Raw genomic sequence first — 18871 nt, 5'->3', positions numbered from 1 at the left:
GGAGAGGAGGGACAGGTCCCAGAGCCAGCCGGCCCCTTCCCCGCCAGCTCCCCTCCTGCGTGGCAGGCAGTTAAGGAGCAGCGCCAAGGGTCCGGTTAGTCTTAATTCAGGTTGGACCAGATGACGGTGCTGCTATCTGGTCATTTGACCTGCAAACACAGCAGTTTCATGCGGTAAAACCCACGTTAAAATACAGGACTTTTAAAGGGCCAGGTGTTTCAACACTGAGGATAAGGAAAGCCATGAGCCCTGTATCTACACCCAGGCATCGCAGAACAACTTTACGCTCAACTAGTTGCAAAGGGACAACGGGCCAAAGAATTGTGTTCTGATTAGAATCGTACCCCTTATCCATGGGGTACGTTCCAAGACCCTCCCCCCCAGTGGATGCCTGAGGTCACATAGTACCGAGCCCTGTTATATACTGCTTTCCCTGTACGTACATATCCGTGATCAACCTCAATTTATAAACGAGGCATAATAAGAAATTGACAACAATGTGTCTGAGTCCCAGCATCTCTACTCTGGCTCTTTGGGGCCGTATTATTCCGCAGGATGAGGGGACTGGGCACCAGCTCTGCGATGCCTGGAGTGCCATCTGGTACCCCGGACGGACACAGTGACTGACGGGCAGGGAGCGTGTGCGGTGTGGAGGCTCCGGACTCGGACATGCCCCCCGTCCTGGGTGGGGTGGAGCAGGGTGTGTGTGTGTGGGGGGGCAGGCTGAGGCAGGGATTTCATCACGCTGCTCAGCACAGCATGCAGTTTAAAGCTACGGATTGTTTATTTCTGGAATTTCCCTTCTAATATCTCAGACCCCAGTTGACCACAGGTAACTGGGACACTGACAGCGAAACCAGGGGTGAGGGGGCTGCATCTTCCCGGGTTCCTGCTTGTCACGTTGACGACGTTTATAGTACATACCAGGTACAGTGTGGGGGGGCCCGGGAAGGGGGGCCCTGGGAGAGGGGGGGCTCTGCGGCCTCTGCTCTGCCATCAGGGTGTCTTAGTGACTGCAGGTACCGACAGGCGTCTCCCCGATGTGGGGCACCCCTGGAAGTGACTGCCCCTCCAGGAGAAGCAGGGGAGGAGGGAAGGGAGAGAGGAGGGGGGGAGGCGTCAGCAAGGGAGTACACAGGCTTCCGCAGGACAGTCTGCACATCGCGGGGTGCAGCGCTGGGACAGGAACAGCCATGCTGAATGCAGTACCCGCCCCCCCCCATCTGCATTTTCGCTTTCTGTGGTTTCAGTAACCGTGGTCAGCCGCGGTCTGAAAATATTCAATGGAAAATCGCAGAAATAAACGGTCCGTAAACCGTAAAGGGCGAGCTGCTCTGGGGGAGTGATAAAATCTGCCGTCCGCTCCGCCCCGGGCCGTGAGTCACCCCTTTGTCCAGCGTCTCGCACGAAGGGATCTGAGAGAGAGGCCGCGTTCACGCAGCTCTTCGGACGGTGAATTGTTTTAATCGTTCTGTTGTGTTAGTGATTGTTAATCCCCTGCCGTGCCTGATGCATTAAACTTTCCCAGCGGCCTGTGTGTAAAGGAGCAGCAGGGTGCACACAGGGTTCAGGACCCTCCGGGACACCCGCTGGTCAGCGTCCACGGGGGTCTGGACACACCGCCATGGAGAAGGGGGCCGCTGCAGTGACTCAGCGTTTCCTCCCTGTCTGTGTGGTCCCAGCAGAACTTTACAAACAGTCACGGGATTTTGTAAACCAGTTTTGCCTCAAGACAGAGCGAAGGCTATCAAACCGCCTTTCGCAGAACCTCCTCCAAACGCAAACCCCGGGTGCCCAGCCTGCCGCGAGAGACATGGCGGCGGCGGCGGCATGGAGGTCGCACTGATCCCCGACACCTACACACGACGTGGCTTTCCGTAATAACGAGAGTGCCACGCGTGTGCCATGCCGGGCGCACCTACACACAACATGGCTTTCCGTAATAACGAGGGTGCCACGCGTGTGCCACGCCGGGCGCACCTACACACAACATGGCTTTCCGTAATAACGAGAGTGCCACGCGTGTGCCACGCCGGGCGCACCTACACACAACATGGCTTTCCGTAATAACGAGAGTGCCATGCGTGTGCCACGCCGGGCGCGTTGCCCTAAACAAGGCCAGTGACTCCGGAGGCCGATGCAAGGGGGAAGCTACCGATGGGACAGTGTGTGGCCGCTCTCCCCAGGGGGCCCAAAGGCACTTGTCACCACCATCCCGCTGCCTCCCTGTGCCCACCTGTCTTCCCGCGGCTTCCTGCCCGTTCTCTGAGCGCACAGCTCGGTGCCCATGGGGCTCTGCCTCAGCCCTTCTCCCACCCAGGCCCGGGCGCGGGGGACTCCTTAGATGCAGATCAGGTGCCATTCCTGCCACAAGGCAGTCTGAGCACCATCTTCCTTACACTCCCTGTCACTCTGTGTGCCTGCCCGTCCCTGGAGAGGAAGACAGGAGGGCATTCCCTGCTGACTTCCCATGGGCCCGCCTCCCCCAGTCCCTGCTGTCACTGCCCTCCTCCTGCATCTCTGCCCCCAAAATGGGCCACTGAGGTCCCTCATTCACGTTAATTCAGCAGACGCTCCTGAAGCCTTTTATGACATACTAGTAGCCTGGTGTACAAAATTGGTGCACTCAGGGGGGGTGCCCCCAGCCTGGCCTGTGCCCTGTCACCCTGTGATCCATTGCCGCAAAGAGGTAGGCCTCCAGGAGCCTCACGTCCCCCTCACCCCCCACCCGTGCCTGCTGCACACGCAGCCTCCTGCTGATTGGTCATTATGTGTGAGGGTGTCACGACCATTTGCATATTAGCTCTGTATTATTTAGATTATGCTACGTGTCCGGACAGCATTAAAGCAAACGCTGAAACTGTGTTCCCGATGCCCCGGACCTTGCAGCTCAGCAACGAGGTGCAATCTTCCCCTTGGGTCCCGCAGGGCATGGCCGCGGATGAGAAGGACAACGAATGGCTCTTTCTGAGGGGGACTCTCACTGTGGCCAGGCAGCGTTTGGCAAAGTCTGTTGTTTAGGTGCTGACTATGCCCCTCACCAGAGAAGATTCCCGTAAATGAGAATAGCAGGTGTTTTCCAACTCGTTTTCACGTTGAAGGCGGAGGACCGGTCGGAAGATGTGCTTGTGATCGGAGTGGAGCAGCTGGGACAAGCACGAGGGAGAGGCGACTCCTTTGTGCCGGTTCAAATGAGTGGGATTTCTGTGCTTCATGTAGACATTGGGGAGAGAGAGGCAGACGGGACAGGGCAGGCCGGCTCCTGCGTAGACACGTGCTGACCTCACTCCCGCCTTTCCCAGGGCTATTTGGCGAGGGGCCCTTTTTATAGACCGTTCCTGGTAGCGTCAGAAGGCTGCTGCGCTGCCTGGGAGGGCGGGGTGTCAGCTGGGGGCTTAGCTGAGGGAGGGCTGTGACTCTCGTGTTTCCGTGGAAGGTTCCGTAGGGAGACAGACCCCTTGTTCATACAGCAGCCCCACAGCCAGGGGTTCGCTGGGGTCACACTGCAGCCCGAACCCTCCGGTCTCTTTGGCCTGAAGTTGGAACTGCACACCTGACCGTTGTCCTACTAATCAAGACGTTGAAAGGCATCTCCCTGGGGGTGACGTCACCCACTTCATTCCTCCCTGAAAAGTCACTGTTCCTCCTCGAGACGCCCACCCCTGTAGGAGTCTATTGGCACTGTAGTCCCCCACTTTTCACCGATACCATAAGCTCTCCCCTTCCCACTCTCCCTTTTAGGAAAGTCCACATCTGCCCTAGCGGGTTTGGCTCTGTGGACAGAGCGTAGGCCTCGGCCTGCGGACTGAAGGGTCCCGGATTCGATTCCAGTCAAGGGCACATGCCCTGGTTGTGGACTCCATCCCCAGTAGGGGGCGTGCAGGAGGCAGCCTATCAATGATTCTCTCTCATCATTGATGTTTCTCTCTCTACCTCTCCCTTCCTCTCTAAAATTAATAACAATAGATTTTTTTTTAAATAATACAAATAAATAAATAAATAGTCCACCTCTAATGCAGGCCCTTCCTTCAGCGGCCGCCTTTGCTCACTTCTGTCCCTTCAGCAGAAGCGCCCAGACTCCTCCCAGCTCTGTCCTCCTCCCGCGCCCCTGGCCCGCCCTCTGCTTCCAGTCGCTTCCTGTGGATGGTGGTTGTGGGCTGTTTCTCAGTGTCCAGAACAGCTTAAAGCCCTGTCCTCCTGATGCATTGTTTAGGCCCCAGATTCAAGGCAGTGATGTGGGCCTGACTGAAGGAGAAATGCAGAATCCGGTGACAGCTGCCCCAGATCCGGTTCCCCGGGAGCCGACCCTGAGCAGGGCAGTCACATGGGGGATCTAACAAGGAAGCGCTTCCACAGGAAAGGGCGAGGGATTTGGGGAGCAAAACAGGGCGGCCACAGCGGACAAAGCAGGTTCCTTTATGATGAAGTCTGGGCCTGGCCCCATGTGGAAGGGGTGCCCCAGCAGCGCCCAGGGAGCAGGGCGGAGGGAGGGGGGGCAGGGAGGACTGTCAGGCATTCAGTCTCTTCCATCCTCTGGGGAAAGCGGCCCTGGCAGTGCAGGGCCTTCACCTGAAAACGGTGGCGGGTGGGTCCTTAGAAGCAACGTCTATAGCTACGGTGAGGGCCTAGGCCTTATGAGCTCTCTTATATCTTAATATTTACAAAGAAGCTTGTAGAGGTGAGATAGCTGTTAAGGTAGATAGATGATAGATGATAGATAGATAGATAGATAGATAGATGGAATAGATGGATGGGTGGCTGGCTGGATGGATGGATATGGATGGATGGATAGATAGATAGATAGATAGAATGGATGGGTGGGTGGATGGATGGATGGATGGATGGATGGAGATAGATAGATAGATAGATAGACAGACAGATAGATAGGAAAACAGATGTGATGTGAAGCTCTGGTCTCTGACTTCCCAGGTATTAAACGTTTTTGCTCTTCCTGGTGTGAAGAGAACTTGCCCAGATAACCCCGTAGTTCACAGCAGGTTCTGTGAGACATAGAAGAGTGTCCTGACTATAAAATATCAGGGCATACGCAGCCCTGTTTAGTTGGCATGACGTCCACCTCTTCTCACAGGAACTCCTCACTGTGTGACTCTCTTTCCCGGAGAAGTTCACAGCTCACGGCTAGAGTCTGACTGAACTCAATCCATGCGAGTGAGGTGCGCTCACTGGTAAGAAGTAGCGGGCTGTTGGGCGGGGCCAGGCTCAAGGTGCCGGTCCTGACCTTGAAGAGAGACCGGTCCACAGGTGGCGGATTCTTGTTGGGCAGCATTGAGGGTCACAGGAGCAAACCCGGCGAAGGAGATGTGTAGTTGGAAGTTAGCCAGGTGAGTTAATGGAGGAAAAAAAGGCTAAAGGAGTTCAATGTTTGTGAGTAAATGATTATGCTGACGGACCAGGGAATCTGGGGTAGATGGAGAAAGAAAAATAAAGGTAGGATCTGTGAATTGGAAGTCAAGGAGTGAATCAGACACACGAAGTAAATAAGCGGAAGTTAGGGGTCAGGGAGAAGAACTGAGGCACAGCAGTGTTTCCCGGTGACAAGGTCACCGACTCGACCTTGGGAGGAGATAATGCAGGTGAGCAAGAGGAAAAGATTGCTGAGCTGAGGACGTCGAAGAAATGAGAGACTTGGGCGTTAGATTCATCCAGGGAGTAACACATCCAAGAATAAAGAGAAGAGTTGACAGTTTTCAAGTTTCTTTAACCTCCTGCCCAATCAAATGAAAACAAAGGGAAATAAAAACAAGGCTGGCTCTGCGAGATGTGCCGAATGGGTGAGCAATTAACTTCCCTGCAGCGCGTATTTCCCTGGGTGCCCAGGACCAGGCATGGTGATTGTCTAAATAACCAAATCATCGCACGTTTATTTATACTGAATATTGACAAGGACAGTGTCAAACCTACAAGGCTTCCCTTAATAATAACTCCGTGGCCCCCATGGATCACCCATGAATAGTTGTGTCATTGGGAAGAGAATTTAATTCTCTGCAGAGAATAGTGGATGGCATTTCATTCTAAGTCAAGAGGAGAGCCTGCACGGAGGCATGGGTGTGTCCCCATCACTTCATGTGTGTGTGTCATTGGCCGGCGGTACCCTATCTCATGTACAGAGGGACGTCCGGTCATCTTTATCCACCCTTCCTGCCCTCTCACAGCGGGAGTGAGTGTTTTAAACCCAGTTTCCTTATGTAGAAAATGCGGAGGTAATTTCCATCACCCTGATTTAAATAAATCAGGATGGAGCGTTCTTTAAGAAACAGAACAGTACAGGAGAGGACTTTTCTCTGGACGTGGCAACACAGTCGCCCGAGACGCCCGGCACACTCCACGAAGCAGCCCAAGGACAATAAGGTTCTTTCAAATTGGAGAGCCTCTCATTTGCTCCTGCAAATGCCAGCGTCTGCTTTTGGTTTCCAGAAAGACGCAGCTATGGAATTATAACTATAAATCAGGCTAAGGATGGAGGAGCCTACAGGTTTCTGAGGACCGTGGTGTCAGCAGGGGGCGCCGGAGAGGCGATGCTCACCCTCTGGGCCCCTTGGAGGTAGGACTGGCTCTCAGGCAAGCGCGCCAAGGGCGACTCTACCAGTGGGCACACCAGGCGCTGCCTCGAGAAGAAGGCAGCCCGGCCTCCACGCCATCCCCTGCCCGGGAGATTAGGTGCCAGGATTCCTGCGTGGAAAAGACATCCGTTTGGGGGAGAGAATTTTCTGAGTCCCTGATTTGGGGTAGAAAGTTAAAGAACAGGTATCTTCAGGCACAGTTCTTGTTGTGGATTCGCTTATTGGTTCACATCCACCTTGAAAGGAGGGTGTGAAAATGGAACAGGGGAAATGGGCATCTCTGGGGGGGAGAGGATCACGCATGTTACCTTTCTTGTCTTCTTACGTGGCTCTGCCTACAGTACCCAATCTGTGATTAAGAGGGAAAGGAAGGAGAAAGTGCCCTGCCGGTGTGGCTCAGTGGTTGAGCACTGACCTATGAACTAGGAGGTCAGGGTTTGATTCTGGTCAAGGGCACATGCCCAGGTTGCGGGCTCGATCTCCAATTGGAGGCGTGCAGGAGGCAGCTGATCAATGATTCCCTCCATCAATGATGCTTCTATCTCTCTCTCTCCCTCTCCCTTCCTCTCGGAAATCAATAAAAATATATTTCTTTAAATTATTTAAAACATAATGAAGGAGGAAGGCAGGGAGAGTGGGAAGACAGGAGCAAAAGGGGGTGGGAGAAGGGCTGAGCCAGGTGCACCCCTCACACAGTGACCCCTGCTTGCGTGTCGAGCCTTCTCCAGCTCCCCTCTGCCCGCAGTCCTGGTCCAGGGTCACCGACTGTCTTCCTGCTCTTGGGACAGTACCTCCCTCTTCCCCATCTCAGCTCCTCGCGTCCACAGTTCCCTCCTTGGACTCCCTCCTCCCTCCCAGCCTCCACCCCGGACAGGGCTCTGTCCTCATAGCACCCAGTAAGGTCTCTTCCCTGAGCCCCCATTTTAAATCAGGGCCCGAGGTTGAACTTGCTAATGACAGCTTTTCCGTTACAGACCTTGTCATGGTTTGCAGTTGGGCGTGTGTTTGAGCGATCGTGTGTTGGGTCTCTGTCTTGTAGCCTATAAGCTCCGGGGGAGCGATGGCAAAGCCTGCGGGGGGGGGGGGGGGCAGTGTAGCCCCTGTGGCCCACTCGCGTCTGCAGTGAAAACTGCCAGAGGGACAGACCGACCATTTGAGGAGTTGGCTAACAGCACCTTCATTGTTCTCTGGGCTCTGGCTGCCCGTAGAGTTACGTTACTGCTGTCGAAGTAGGAGGAGGTGTGTTCTCTAGATTCTCACACTCGCTGAGACGCAGATGGGTCGCCCCTCACATACACGTTGAACCTGCACGAAGCTGGGCCTGGCCGCTGCTGGACCGCTGACCCACGGCTGGTCTTTCAGGTCGGGATCGTGCAGTACGGAGAGAACGTGACCCACGAGTTCAACCTCAACACCTACTCCTCCACGGAGGACGTGCTCCTCGCTGCCAACAAAATCGTCCAGAGAGGCGGCCGCCAGACCATGACCGCCCTCGGGATCGACACAGCCAGGTACGCGGCCACCAAACCCGCCACAGCCAGCGTCTCCGGCCTGGCCGTTCGCAGCGCGCAGCGAACACTCACCTTGGCGATGCTTCGAGCCATCTTGTTTAAAGCCGGATTCGGCCAGTGAGCTTGCAGTTCCAGAATCAGGTTTTCTATCATACAGTCTCTCTTCTTCTCTTTCCGTTTATTCCAAGGGTCAAATCGATGGAAAATCGATCAAAAACCCATTAGTCTATGGCAGTGGTCAGCAAACTGCAACTCGCAAGTCACATGCGGCTCTTTGGCCCCTTGAGTGTGGCTCTTCCACAAAATACCACGTGCGGGCGTGCATGTACAGTGCGATTGAAACTTCGTGGCCCATGTGCAGAAGTCGGTATTTTGTGGAAGAGCCACACTCAAGGGGCCAAAGAGCCGCATGTGGCTCGCGAGCCGCAGTTTGCCAACCACTGGTCTACGGCATCGTTCTCTTGGGCACTACGGCATAACAGGAGGGACTATCTTTCCCTCTAGTCTTTGTTCCCAGCCTAAGATTTTCTATTTAAAAAACATGGTCTGTGCACTTTTACTTGGTACATGTTTACATCCTCGTATGCCTGTCATTTTCCAGCACCGACCTGGGGTTATGAGAGCTCTCAAACAGGAGTGTAAGAGGCCACGTCCAGTATTGCCTTATTTGAAACCATGCTCAGTGCACACATTGCAAGAAGTGGATGTGATGCTGGCTCTTTCTTCTTTCTTACTTCTTCCAAATCCCTCCGATTTCCACCCCTGCCTCCCTCCTGCCGACTCTGTGGCTGGACCTCCTTCTACAAGAGCCCGCCGGCCCGCCCTCCGCAGCGCAGACCTGCCCTTTCTGGATTTCCCATCTCCTCCAGCTCTCTCTCCCCCTGCTCCTCCGCGTGTCACCGTGAGAACGCCTAAGCTTCTGCGCAAACACGGAGCAAACACTGGACAGTTCCCAAATCTGACAGGCGTTTGTCTGGTGTTAAGAGCCTTCGGCCGCGGCTTCCGCCCTGGGACCCCCTGACCCTGAAGAGCCGCTGCCCGTGCCCCTCGCCTGCCTGCTGAGATCAGGGCTTCACACACTCCAAAGAAGGGGCTGGATGGTCAGAAATGTTAGTTCCATGTGCAGCTTTAGCCTCGTCAGCGTTAGAAAAGCATGTGGTTCCAGTTACATGGGCCCAAGAGAAGCTAACCCCGCTCAGCGGGGGCCTGTGCAGGTCCCTGCCCACGGGCCGCCAGCACGGAGCGCGGCTGGGCGCACTGAGGCCTCCCCGGGTCTCGGCCCAGCGTGGCCGCCCACGGTCAGCCACAGCGGCCAGCCACAGCGCTCCCCCACCGCTCCGAGCCCCGGGGCCTCGCTGTGCACCCGAGGCGACCGCTGCAGCGTGAACACGCGGCTTTGAACACTCCCCGGAGCGCGGTTCCGGCCCCCTCGCCGGGCACAGTCCCACTCGGATACCACGCCCTGCGTGGCCGCCCGTGCCGTGGGCGCACAGAGGTCACTGGGTTCTGTGTATAAAGGAGCCCCTGTGACGGGGCTCAGCAGTCCTCTTGTCCACCCGTTTTTCGCGGCTGAGGATATTTTTAATCGCTGCTTACTGCTTTCGGGCAGCGCCAGTCTCAAACACTACTTTTGGTTTCTTTTTTTTTATTTTTTTTTATTTTATTATTAATAATTAAATCTTTATTGTTCAGATTATTACATTTGTTCCTCTTTCCCCCCCCCCATAACTTCCCTCCACCCAGTTCCCACCCCACCCTCCGCCCTCACTCCCCACCCACTGTCCTCATCCATAGGTGCACGATTTTAGTCCAGTCTCTTCCCGCATCTCCCTCACCCCTTTCCACCCCCCAGAATAGCCAGTCCACTCCCTTTCTATGCCCCTGATTCTATTATAATCACCAGTTCATTCTGTTCATCAGATTATTCACTTGATTTTCAGATTTACTTGTTGATAGATGTGTATTTGTTGTTCATACTTTGTATCTTTACCTTTTTCTTCTTCCTCTTCTTAAAGGATACCTTTCAGCATTTCATATAATCCTGGTTTGGTGGTGATGAACTCCTTTAGCTTTTCCTTATCTGTGAAGCTCTTTATCTGACCTTCAATTCTGAATGATAGCTTTGCTGGATAAAGTAATCTTGGTTGTAGGTTCTTGGTATTCATCACTTTGAATATTTCTTGCCACTCCCTTCTGGCCTGCAAAGTTTCTGTTGAGAAATCAGCTGACAGTCGTATGGGTATTCCCTTGTAGGTAACTGAGTTTCTTTCTCTTGCTGCTTTTAAGATTCTCTCTTTGTCTTTTGCTCTTGGCATTTTAATTATGATGTGTCTTGGTGTGGTCCTCTTTGGATTCCTTTTGTTTGGGGTTCTCCGCGCTTCTTGGACCTGTAAGTCCATTTCTTTCACCAGGTGGGGGAAGTTTTCTGTCATTATTTCTTCAAATAGGTTTTCAATATCTTGCTCTCTCTCATCTTCTGGCACCCCTATAATTCTGATGTTGGTACGCTTGAAGCTGTCCCAGAGGCTCCTTACACTATCCTCGCATTTTTGGATTCTTTTTTCATTTTGCTTTTCCGGTTGGGTGTTTTTTGCTTCCTCGCATTTCAAATCATTGACTTGATTCTTGCGCTCCTCTGGTCTGCTGTCGGGAGTCTGTATAATATTCGTTATTTCAGTCCGTGTATGCTTAATTTCTAGTTGGTTCCCCAATATAAGATCGAGGGTCTCATTAGTTTTCTTGTAGATCTCATTAAGTTTATCAGTGGCTTCTAAACAGTTCTTGAGAGACCTTAAAAGTGTGGTTCTGAACTCTATATCTTCCATTGACAATTTTGTCCTGTTTCTTTGTCTCCGCATTTTGTTATGCTTCCTTGGTGCACCCCCTAGTGATCTTTGTTCACAGTCTTATAGTTAAATCTTGATTGTTGTAGCTAATGCCAGGGAGGGTTTGACCTCCAGGCCAAGTGGCTATGAGAATCAGCTGTGTCTGCAGTGAGAGAACTTCTGTCCTCTAGGGAGGTGCTAATCTAGCCTTTGCCTGAGGCTATCCAGCAAAGGCCTCTGTGCAGGGCTTGGGCGGGGCGGGTCGCACAGGATCAATAGGGTGGGCTGGAGAGAGCAGTTATGGCGGCTCTCAGTCCTGTCCCCAGGGGCTCTGCCTCTCTGAGTCCCAGCAACGGCTGCAAACCTCGGAGAGAAAGCTGCACTCGCTCTGACCGAAGCCAGACAGTCCCGCTTCTCCCGTTTGAGTCTGGGTCCCTAAAGACTCACCTGTATCTGGAGCTCAGAGTCTGCGACTCCCTCCCGATTGAAAACGCCAACCTCGCCCTCCGCCCCCAGCCCGCTCTGCGCACTCCGCACCTCAGAATTTGACTTCAGCACTGTGCCTCCTCTGAGTGTCCGTATGCGTTTCTCTTTCCTCCTAGTTGTAGGACTTCCACTCAGCCAGCGTTCCTGTGGTTCTGGGTGATGTCCCTTCTGTTTTTTGGTTTCACTTTTGAAGTAGTTGTTCAAAGCAGCAAACTCCGGCGTTAACCTATGCCGCCATCTTGGTTTCTCTACTTTTGGTTTCTTAAGAATCCTTGACTTCCATGTCCTGTGTCCCCCAGTTCAAAATGCGTGTGTGTCCCCCTGTCCCTGCCCCAAGTTTCCTTCCTTTGCAGTAAGTTCACACGTTTAGTCATATGGCCCGGACCCTCCTATCCCAAGGAGAGGGCTCCCCTGGGATGTTTCCATGTTTGCAGGCCTGCAGGGGGGCGGGGTTTAAGTTACAGACAGAACCTGGGGTGAGTCTTTGGGGGCCCAGGGCGATTTGCTGAAGGTACTTGAGAGAGGGTGCGCTCGGGCGTCAGCCAGTGGCTACTCCTCTGTCACCTGGAGCCAGTGCTGGTCTCAGGGCTGCCACATGTGCCTCACAGAAGGTCTGCCCACCACCCTCGGCTGATGTCTGCCTTCTGGACAGTTGGGGAGTGCAGGGGACCCTCCCAGGCACAGGACTGGAAGGACTGACTCCATGAGACGTACATGAACTTCGCTTACATACCCGCCTCTCGCGTCTGTTTTCACCTTTGCTTGTGCGTGGAGAGAAGTCAGGGAACCTACTGCCTAGTGCAGACGGCAGACACACAGGTCCCCGATGGCCAGTATTTTTTTATTTGCTTTCTATTGAAAATTTTAAGAAAAATTTAAATGTAAAAATTTCAGTGCAGCAAAATGCGCTGTGTGCACTGAGCAGGATGAAGGTGGAAGGTGGCAGCTTGTTGAGCTTGCTTCAAGCCCTTTTCCAGGAAAAACGGTCACAGATCAGACCCCTCTGTGCACATCCCCGAGGTCCACTCTCCCTGCAGAGAGAGCACCCCTCCCGCGCGGCTACTGCGCACCTGGCCTGCGGGAAACGGAGGCAGATGCTGCCAACGGCTTGGGAGGCGGTTTCAGGGATGTTGGCATAACCCAAGCTGCAGCTGTTCCTCCCAGGACCAGAGTAAAATGTTTAAGAGGACCACTCAGTGCAACGATTGCTGCATTTTATACCAAAACATGAAAAATAGTACATACAACCCTTTTATTACTTCGGGCCTAAGTAGAATGTACTCTTCTCTACCAAGACCCCAGCAAGGAACGTGAGTTGAGTAAAAGGAAAAAATAGAGGGGAAGTGTGTGTACAAAACACACAAGACAGACAGACCGTCCATTTCTCCTCTCTCCAGCTCACTCCAGAGATGCTGCTGGAGTTAAACCCCAGTCCCTTCCTTTGCCACTTGGTTACAGCCTTTTCCCTTCCCTCGTGCCCCCTTTTCCCACCCCACCCCCAGCAGCCTGTGTCCTAAACCTGGTTCCCAACTCTTTCATGGCTGCCCCAGGCCTCCTGGGCCCGTCACCCTGTCATCCCTACTCCTACCAAAGCCATCTGCGGTCTTTATTCTTGCATCTCATTCCATCCTCCCAGCCCCCAGGCCCCCTCAGGCACTCACAGCCCACAAATGGTCTCTTGCCCATCGCCCCTCCCACTCAGCACACCTGCAGGCTGCTCTGCAGGTCAGGATGCAGGGAGAGAGGTGTGTGTGGGGGGGGGGGGGGGGGAGGCGGCAGCTAAAGCAAGAGCTGTGCCAGGGCAGAAGGAAGAGGCTGTGGGGCAGAGAAGGGAGCCTGTGGAGCAGGGCGTGGCGGGAGGGCATTCAGATCTGGCCTCAGTGGGGTGACCGCTCCGTCACACCTGCCCCTCTGAGTGTCCCCGGAAGGAAAGGCTGCAGCCTCTGTGCCGGGATGTGTGTCAGCAGGACGGTGCTCCGCATCCGGATAAACCTAAGCCTGTGCGAGTCCTGGCCTCGCGGTGACCTGACCGGGAGGGAGAGCGGCTCCCCGGGGCCCTGTCCGGGGCTCCCCCACCCCGGTTGCGGTTCACCAGCTTCTCTCCTCTGGACCCTTTCAGGAAGGAGGCTTTCATGGAGGCCAGGGGCGCCCGCAGGGGCGTCAAGAAAGTCATGGTGATCGTGACAGACGGGGAGTCCCACGACAACCACCGGCTGGCCCAGGTCATCCAGGACTGCGAGGGGGACGGCATCCAGCGGTTCTCCATCGCGGTGGGTACTGGGCGCTGTGGTGATGGGACTCTCTCGGGCCCGTAGCTGGGGGGCTCCTCCGCGCGCCACCCCTCGGCGTGATGGAGGGTGGGGAGGCGGGAGATGCGCGTCGCGGCCTGTGCCCTGGGTGCAGAGCCCGGGCCACTCGCACCCCCACTGCGCGAGCCAAGTGGCGCCACAGCAGCTACAAAAATGTTCCCCGTAAACGCGTGCAAGCCGGACAGGAGGCGAAGGGACCGGAGCCGGAGACATTCCCTCGGTTCCGAGGGCACCTGGCGGCTGTGATGATGGGTGCTGCCTGGAAAGCCGCAGCCTGTGACACACCTGTGCCCACGCAGAGACACCGCGTTCACACCCAGCACTGCCTCCCACGTGCAGCCAGAGACGGAGCACTGACCCCTCCTCTAGCGCCCTGTTCTAAGCCCTCGGGCAGCGCCGTGCAGTCAGCGGCTTCCTTCTCATGGCGCCGCCCCTGGGGAGGGACATCAGAACACAGGCTTCGCAAACACGGACAGTCATTTAAGGGACCCTTACCCGCACGCTGTCGCGTACAGTGGCGTTTTCTGTCTGCGTCCACCTGCCTTCCCTGTCCTCAGGCTCCCCAAGGGGAGGGTAGCTTTCCTTTCCCCGCGCTGTGAATCGGGGAGCCCAGGGCAGCAGGCCCATGGCTGTGGGCGGCATGGCCCGGTCTCTGAGTCTCCAGACTCTGCGGCCCCCTCACCCCCGACTCATCATATGACCCGCTGTCCCTGGCTTCCTTCCCAGGCCCCAGTTTCCCACCCGTCTCCACTCACGTCGCAGCTTCCCAAAGGGCACCGCAGTCCCCCCCATGCCCCCCCCCACACCTTGTACAGAGGCACAGAGACCCCGGCCTAGAAACTCAAAGCTCACCAGCCGCGTCACAATCTGAACTGCAGGGACTCCGGGCACTTCCCCGAAGCGATGAGTAGGAGGGTGGGGTGGGGAAGGGCAGAGGACACTGTATTTGAGTCAGAAAGGCCTGCGTTCAAATTCCGCCTGTGACAGTGGTCAGTGACTTAACCCTAAGCGCTCCAGCTTCTTTTAAAAAATATATGTTTATATGGATTTCAGAGAGGAAGGGAGAGGGAGAGATGGGAACATCAATGATGGGAGAGAATCATGGATCGGCTGCCTCCTGCACGCCCCACACTGGGGATCGAGCCTGCAACCCGGGCCTGGGCCCTGACCAGGAATCGAACCACGACCTCCTGGGTCATAGGGCCGAGCCACGCCGGCCAGGCTCGCGGTCTCTTGTGACACTGAACACGGACTTGCTGTGGGACCAGCGCTGTCGCCTTCAGGTCCGCACTCGGGAGCAAGGAAAACGTCCATGCAGAGACCCCGGCAGGGCTGCTTCTAGCAGCTTCCCTCTTAATCACTCGAAACTGGAAGCAGCCCAGACGTCCCCCACAAATGCATCGGGTGCCCCTACGCGGTGGGAGGGATCCGGCGAGAGGGACTGGGCTTCCCACACGGCGGCTGCGGCAGCCGCATGGCTGTCAGAGCACCAGGCACAGTGACAGAAGCCAGGCGCACGGCCGCATGCCGCTGATGCCTTGCGTCTGACATCCTGGAAAAGCAGGCTGTCAGGGCAGAGCACAGACCGGGTCCCTGAGGGGCTGGGGAGGGAGGTGGGCTACAGGGAGCCTGGGGCGGCGGGAACATTCCCTGTCTCCACGCAGTGGTGACACAGGGCATAGCTTTATCAAAACTCAATTGTCTACCTAAAAAGAGTGGCTTTTACTGCATATAAACGATATCCCCATAAACCTTTCTCTTAAAAGTAAACCAAATGTTCAAGAGAACCTTCTAGAACATGTAAATAATTATAGCTCACGCAAACAGACAGCCCCGCCTCCTTCTCTGTGAAAAGGAATGTCCCTGTCTGGGCCTTTGGTTTCAAACAGGAAGTCTTAATTGTTTATTTCCCAGACTTCCAAGCGAGATCGCTCCTAGTCCAATCGCTGTTTAAAATGTACATGCAGCCCTGGCCGCTTTGGCTCAGTGGGTAGAGCGTGGGCCCAGGGACTGAAGGGTCCCGGGTTTGATTCTGATCAGGGCATGTAACTTGATTGCAGGCTTATCCCCAGTAGAGGGCGTGCAGGAGGCAGCTGATGGATGTTTCTCTCTCATGGATGTTTCTAACTCTCTATCCTTCTCCTTTCCTCTCTGTAAAAAAATCAATAAAATATATTTAATAAAGAAATGAATGAATAAAATGTAGGTAGGTTAGCCTGCCCCTTGGTAGGGTTTTCAGGAAGAACCAAGAATTCAAGGTCAAGCAACCCTCTGGCTTCTCGCTTCGCCAGCAGACGGCGGTCTCGCCGGCCAGCATCACATCAGGGACCGTCAGAAAGTGTAGCGTTACTTTTGAGCCATTATATCTTTAAGAGACGGCGGTTAATAAACAGGTCCACGGGAATGCAGCACAGGAGCCGTCCACGAACACGCAGGACTGCCCTTCACATCCCCCGCCCCCATGGCGGCGTGGGACCGTTACTGTCAGGGAGCCTCCACCTTCTGGTAATCGCTCCCGCGAAGGTGCGAGCACATGAAACCACGTTAGGCCAGGACCCTACACACTCTCCTTCACCCACAAGGCGCCTGAGCCCTTGTCGTGCACAGAGTTCAAGGCATCTTCCCGCCATTTCTGTTGCCTCAGATTCTCGGCAGCTACAACCGCGGGAACCTGAGCACCGAGAAGTTCGTGGAGGAGATCAAGTCCATCGCCAGCGCGCCCACCGAGAAGCACTTCTTCAACGTGTCGGACGAGCTGGCCCTGGTCACCATCGTGGAGGCGCTGGGAGAGAGGATCTTCGCCCTGGAAGGTGGGCGTGGGGTGGGTCATTCCCGCCGCGTGGCTGGGGGGTGGGGTGGGCGTCACTGTGTGCAGTGGCCGGCGTGGAACAGTGACCCTTCCGGTGCGTCTGACCTTGGGTCTGACCTTGCCTGGGTGGCAGGGTCACATGGCCCAGGGGCGGGGGGCTCTCGGGTGAGGACACGTGGGCGGGCGTGAGCGCCATGAGGACGGGGGCCCGTGGGGACGTTCAGGGGCAAATACATGCCCGCGCGGCCTGTTTCTTTCCTGTGGCCCGGGTTCAGGGAGGGCGACGCGGGCCGGGTGTCGTTTTTCGGGTTTGTTTCCTGTTGGGGGCGAGGGGCCTGTCCTCAGGCGGCGGCTTCCATGTTCATTCCCTCCCTCCTGTCCTGCCCCCGCCCGCGGTGAGGTCTCCATGGCGCCCCGGCCCCAGGGCAGCGAGACGGCGGTTCACGCGCATGTCGAAGTCACGTCACTTCTTCCCAGATTCTTTCTTTGCTTTTTCACGGCGACCGGGGGCACTGAGCGTGGCCTTGGGTAGAAGAGGTGGAAGAACAGCTTACGTAGCAGCTAGGTCTTCCCTGACGAAAGGACGCCTCCGGGTGGTGGGCAGGCACCTCTTTTCCTCCTCGCTCTCGGGGATCGCAGGGCAGAGGGCAGCCCTTCTCCCCGAGGACGAGAACCCCAGCGCCCCTCCCTCGGGCTCCCGCTGCGTCTGTGCTGCGGGGCCACACGGAGGACTGTCGTCTTTGTACCTTAAACGTGAACGTGGACGTGTGAAAGCACAGTCCTGCTCGAGGCTGGTGATGGGAGCGTCAGATACACTGGGAAGGGGCCCGGCTGTGAAAGGGGCCACTTTGAGCGTCAGGTGACAAGGAAAATGCAGGGAGGGGCGACAGGGGATGTTAGAATGAATAGGAAGGCGGGAGAGTGAGATGGAGTAAAGGCTCTCGGGCGCTTCTTGACAGTGACCCCGGCGACAAGTCCAGCTTGCTCTGTGACCGGGACACGCCCATCTACGCACCTAAAATAAAACCAGCCTCACCAAGTGGCCCTTACCGCAGCCACCGCGCTCTGGCATGTGCCCACCTCTGCCGCCCACTCTCTCCTCTTTCAGTTACAAATAAATAAATGCAGGTGACGACTCACCTATTGATTTCACGCCTGCACACAGCCAGTCAGTGGCAGGTTCGCTGCGGAGATGGTGGCGCTCGACAGACCGGCCGTCGGGACTGGACTTCTCTGTCCCCTGTCACCCCGCTCCTTGTGCCTTGAGGAAATCGAACACTGGAACTGCTTTTCAGCCGCAGTCACAGCGGCTTCCGCAGCACGTGGCGGCCCCCGTCCTGTGGACAAGTCACCTCTCGGGGCTCTGCGCTCGCGGCAGTCACACCCACCCACCCCCCCCCCACGCCCGGGCCAGGCCACGCGCTGGCGCTCCTCACGGAAACGATGAGGTTTTCCAAGTCCTTGTGCGCTTTTAATGGTTCGCTGACATGTCAAGATGTGATAGAAGCAAACCGCAAAGGCCATTTAGAAGACACGTGGCTGAGCTACGTGAGACAGCTAAGCACCATGCAGTCCCGTGTGTCCCCTGACGTCAGGAACCGTCACCGAAGCCTCAGAGAAATGGAGCCTGTGTCAGGGACCGGGTGGAGGAGGGTCCACTTTCCTGACGTGACATTTCAGGTCGTTTCTGACCTGGGGACACCATGCCTCCAAGGTGCTCAGACACCCCGACGGGCCTCTATAGTAAGAGAGGAATTACTTGACGAGGGACTCCTCAGATCAAAAATGCCTTCCCGTGTAGGCCAGCCAACGAGGTTTGGGGCAGCCTGTCCCTGATTCTCTTTCATCGTGAGGCCAGGAAGGGCGTCATGTCCTTGCTCACTTGGGGAGTCTGCATTCTCCATAAACATCCACCTTCTGCTAGTAAACAGCCATTCTGAAGTCCCTGCCTGCCCCGGGCAGCGCCACCTGGTGGGGGGCGGGTGCCAGCAACTCGCCCAATAACATCAGAACGTGGTCTCAGGTCTCCCTTTCCCATCAGACCTTGGGAGAAACGCGGACTTCCCCAACCAGAGGCTGCACAGTGGTTAGAGCGGCTACCTGGGCACCTGGCAGCCAGGGAGGTACCGCGGCCGCTCCCACGATGCCCATCCAGCCGCAGCATGTCCGAGCTTCCTGCTGTCTGTCCTCAGATCCAAGCAGAGCAGCAGCCGGGAAAGGGCTGGGAGCAGGCAGGCCTTTGCTGCTGTTCCTGTCACTGACCTGGCAGATACAGAGAAAGCACCTCCAAGTACCAGGGGCCTAAGTGAAGGCCGCGATCCATTAAGTTGCAGTGCATCTCGGTCATGGA

General features: G+C 55.8%; 1 protein-coding gene across 1 annotated transcript in view; it reads left to right on the top strand.

Moving 5' to 3' along the window:
* The window catches only part of ITGA1 (integrin subunit alpha 1), an 81302-nt gene that overhangs the window by 24306 nt on the left and 38125 nt on the right, over positions 1-18871 (top strand). The window contains exons 6-8 of the mRNA XM_081089399.1: positions 7944-8092; positions 13523-13673; positions 16357-16522. Of these exons, the coding sequence (XP_080945525.1) occupies positions 7944-8092; positions 13523-13673; positions 16357-16522 (466 nt within the window). The remainder of the gene's footprint in view (positions 1-7943; positions 8093-13522; positions 13674-16356; positions 16523-18871) is intronic.

The sequence above is a fragment of the Myotis nattereri genome, assembly GCF_964212035.1.
Source record: "Myotis nattereri genome assembly, chromosome: 4".
In the NCBI taxonomy this organism is placed as follows: Eukaryota; Metazoa; Chordata; class Mammalia; order Chiroptera; family Vespertilionidae; genus Myotis; species Myotis nattereri.
Note: the sequence above shows the minus strand (reverse complement) of the source record. Positions and strands in the feature narration are given on the sequence as shown.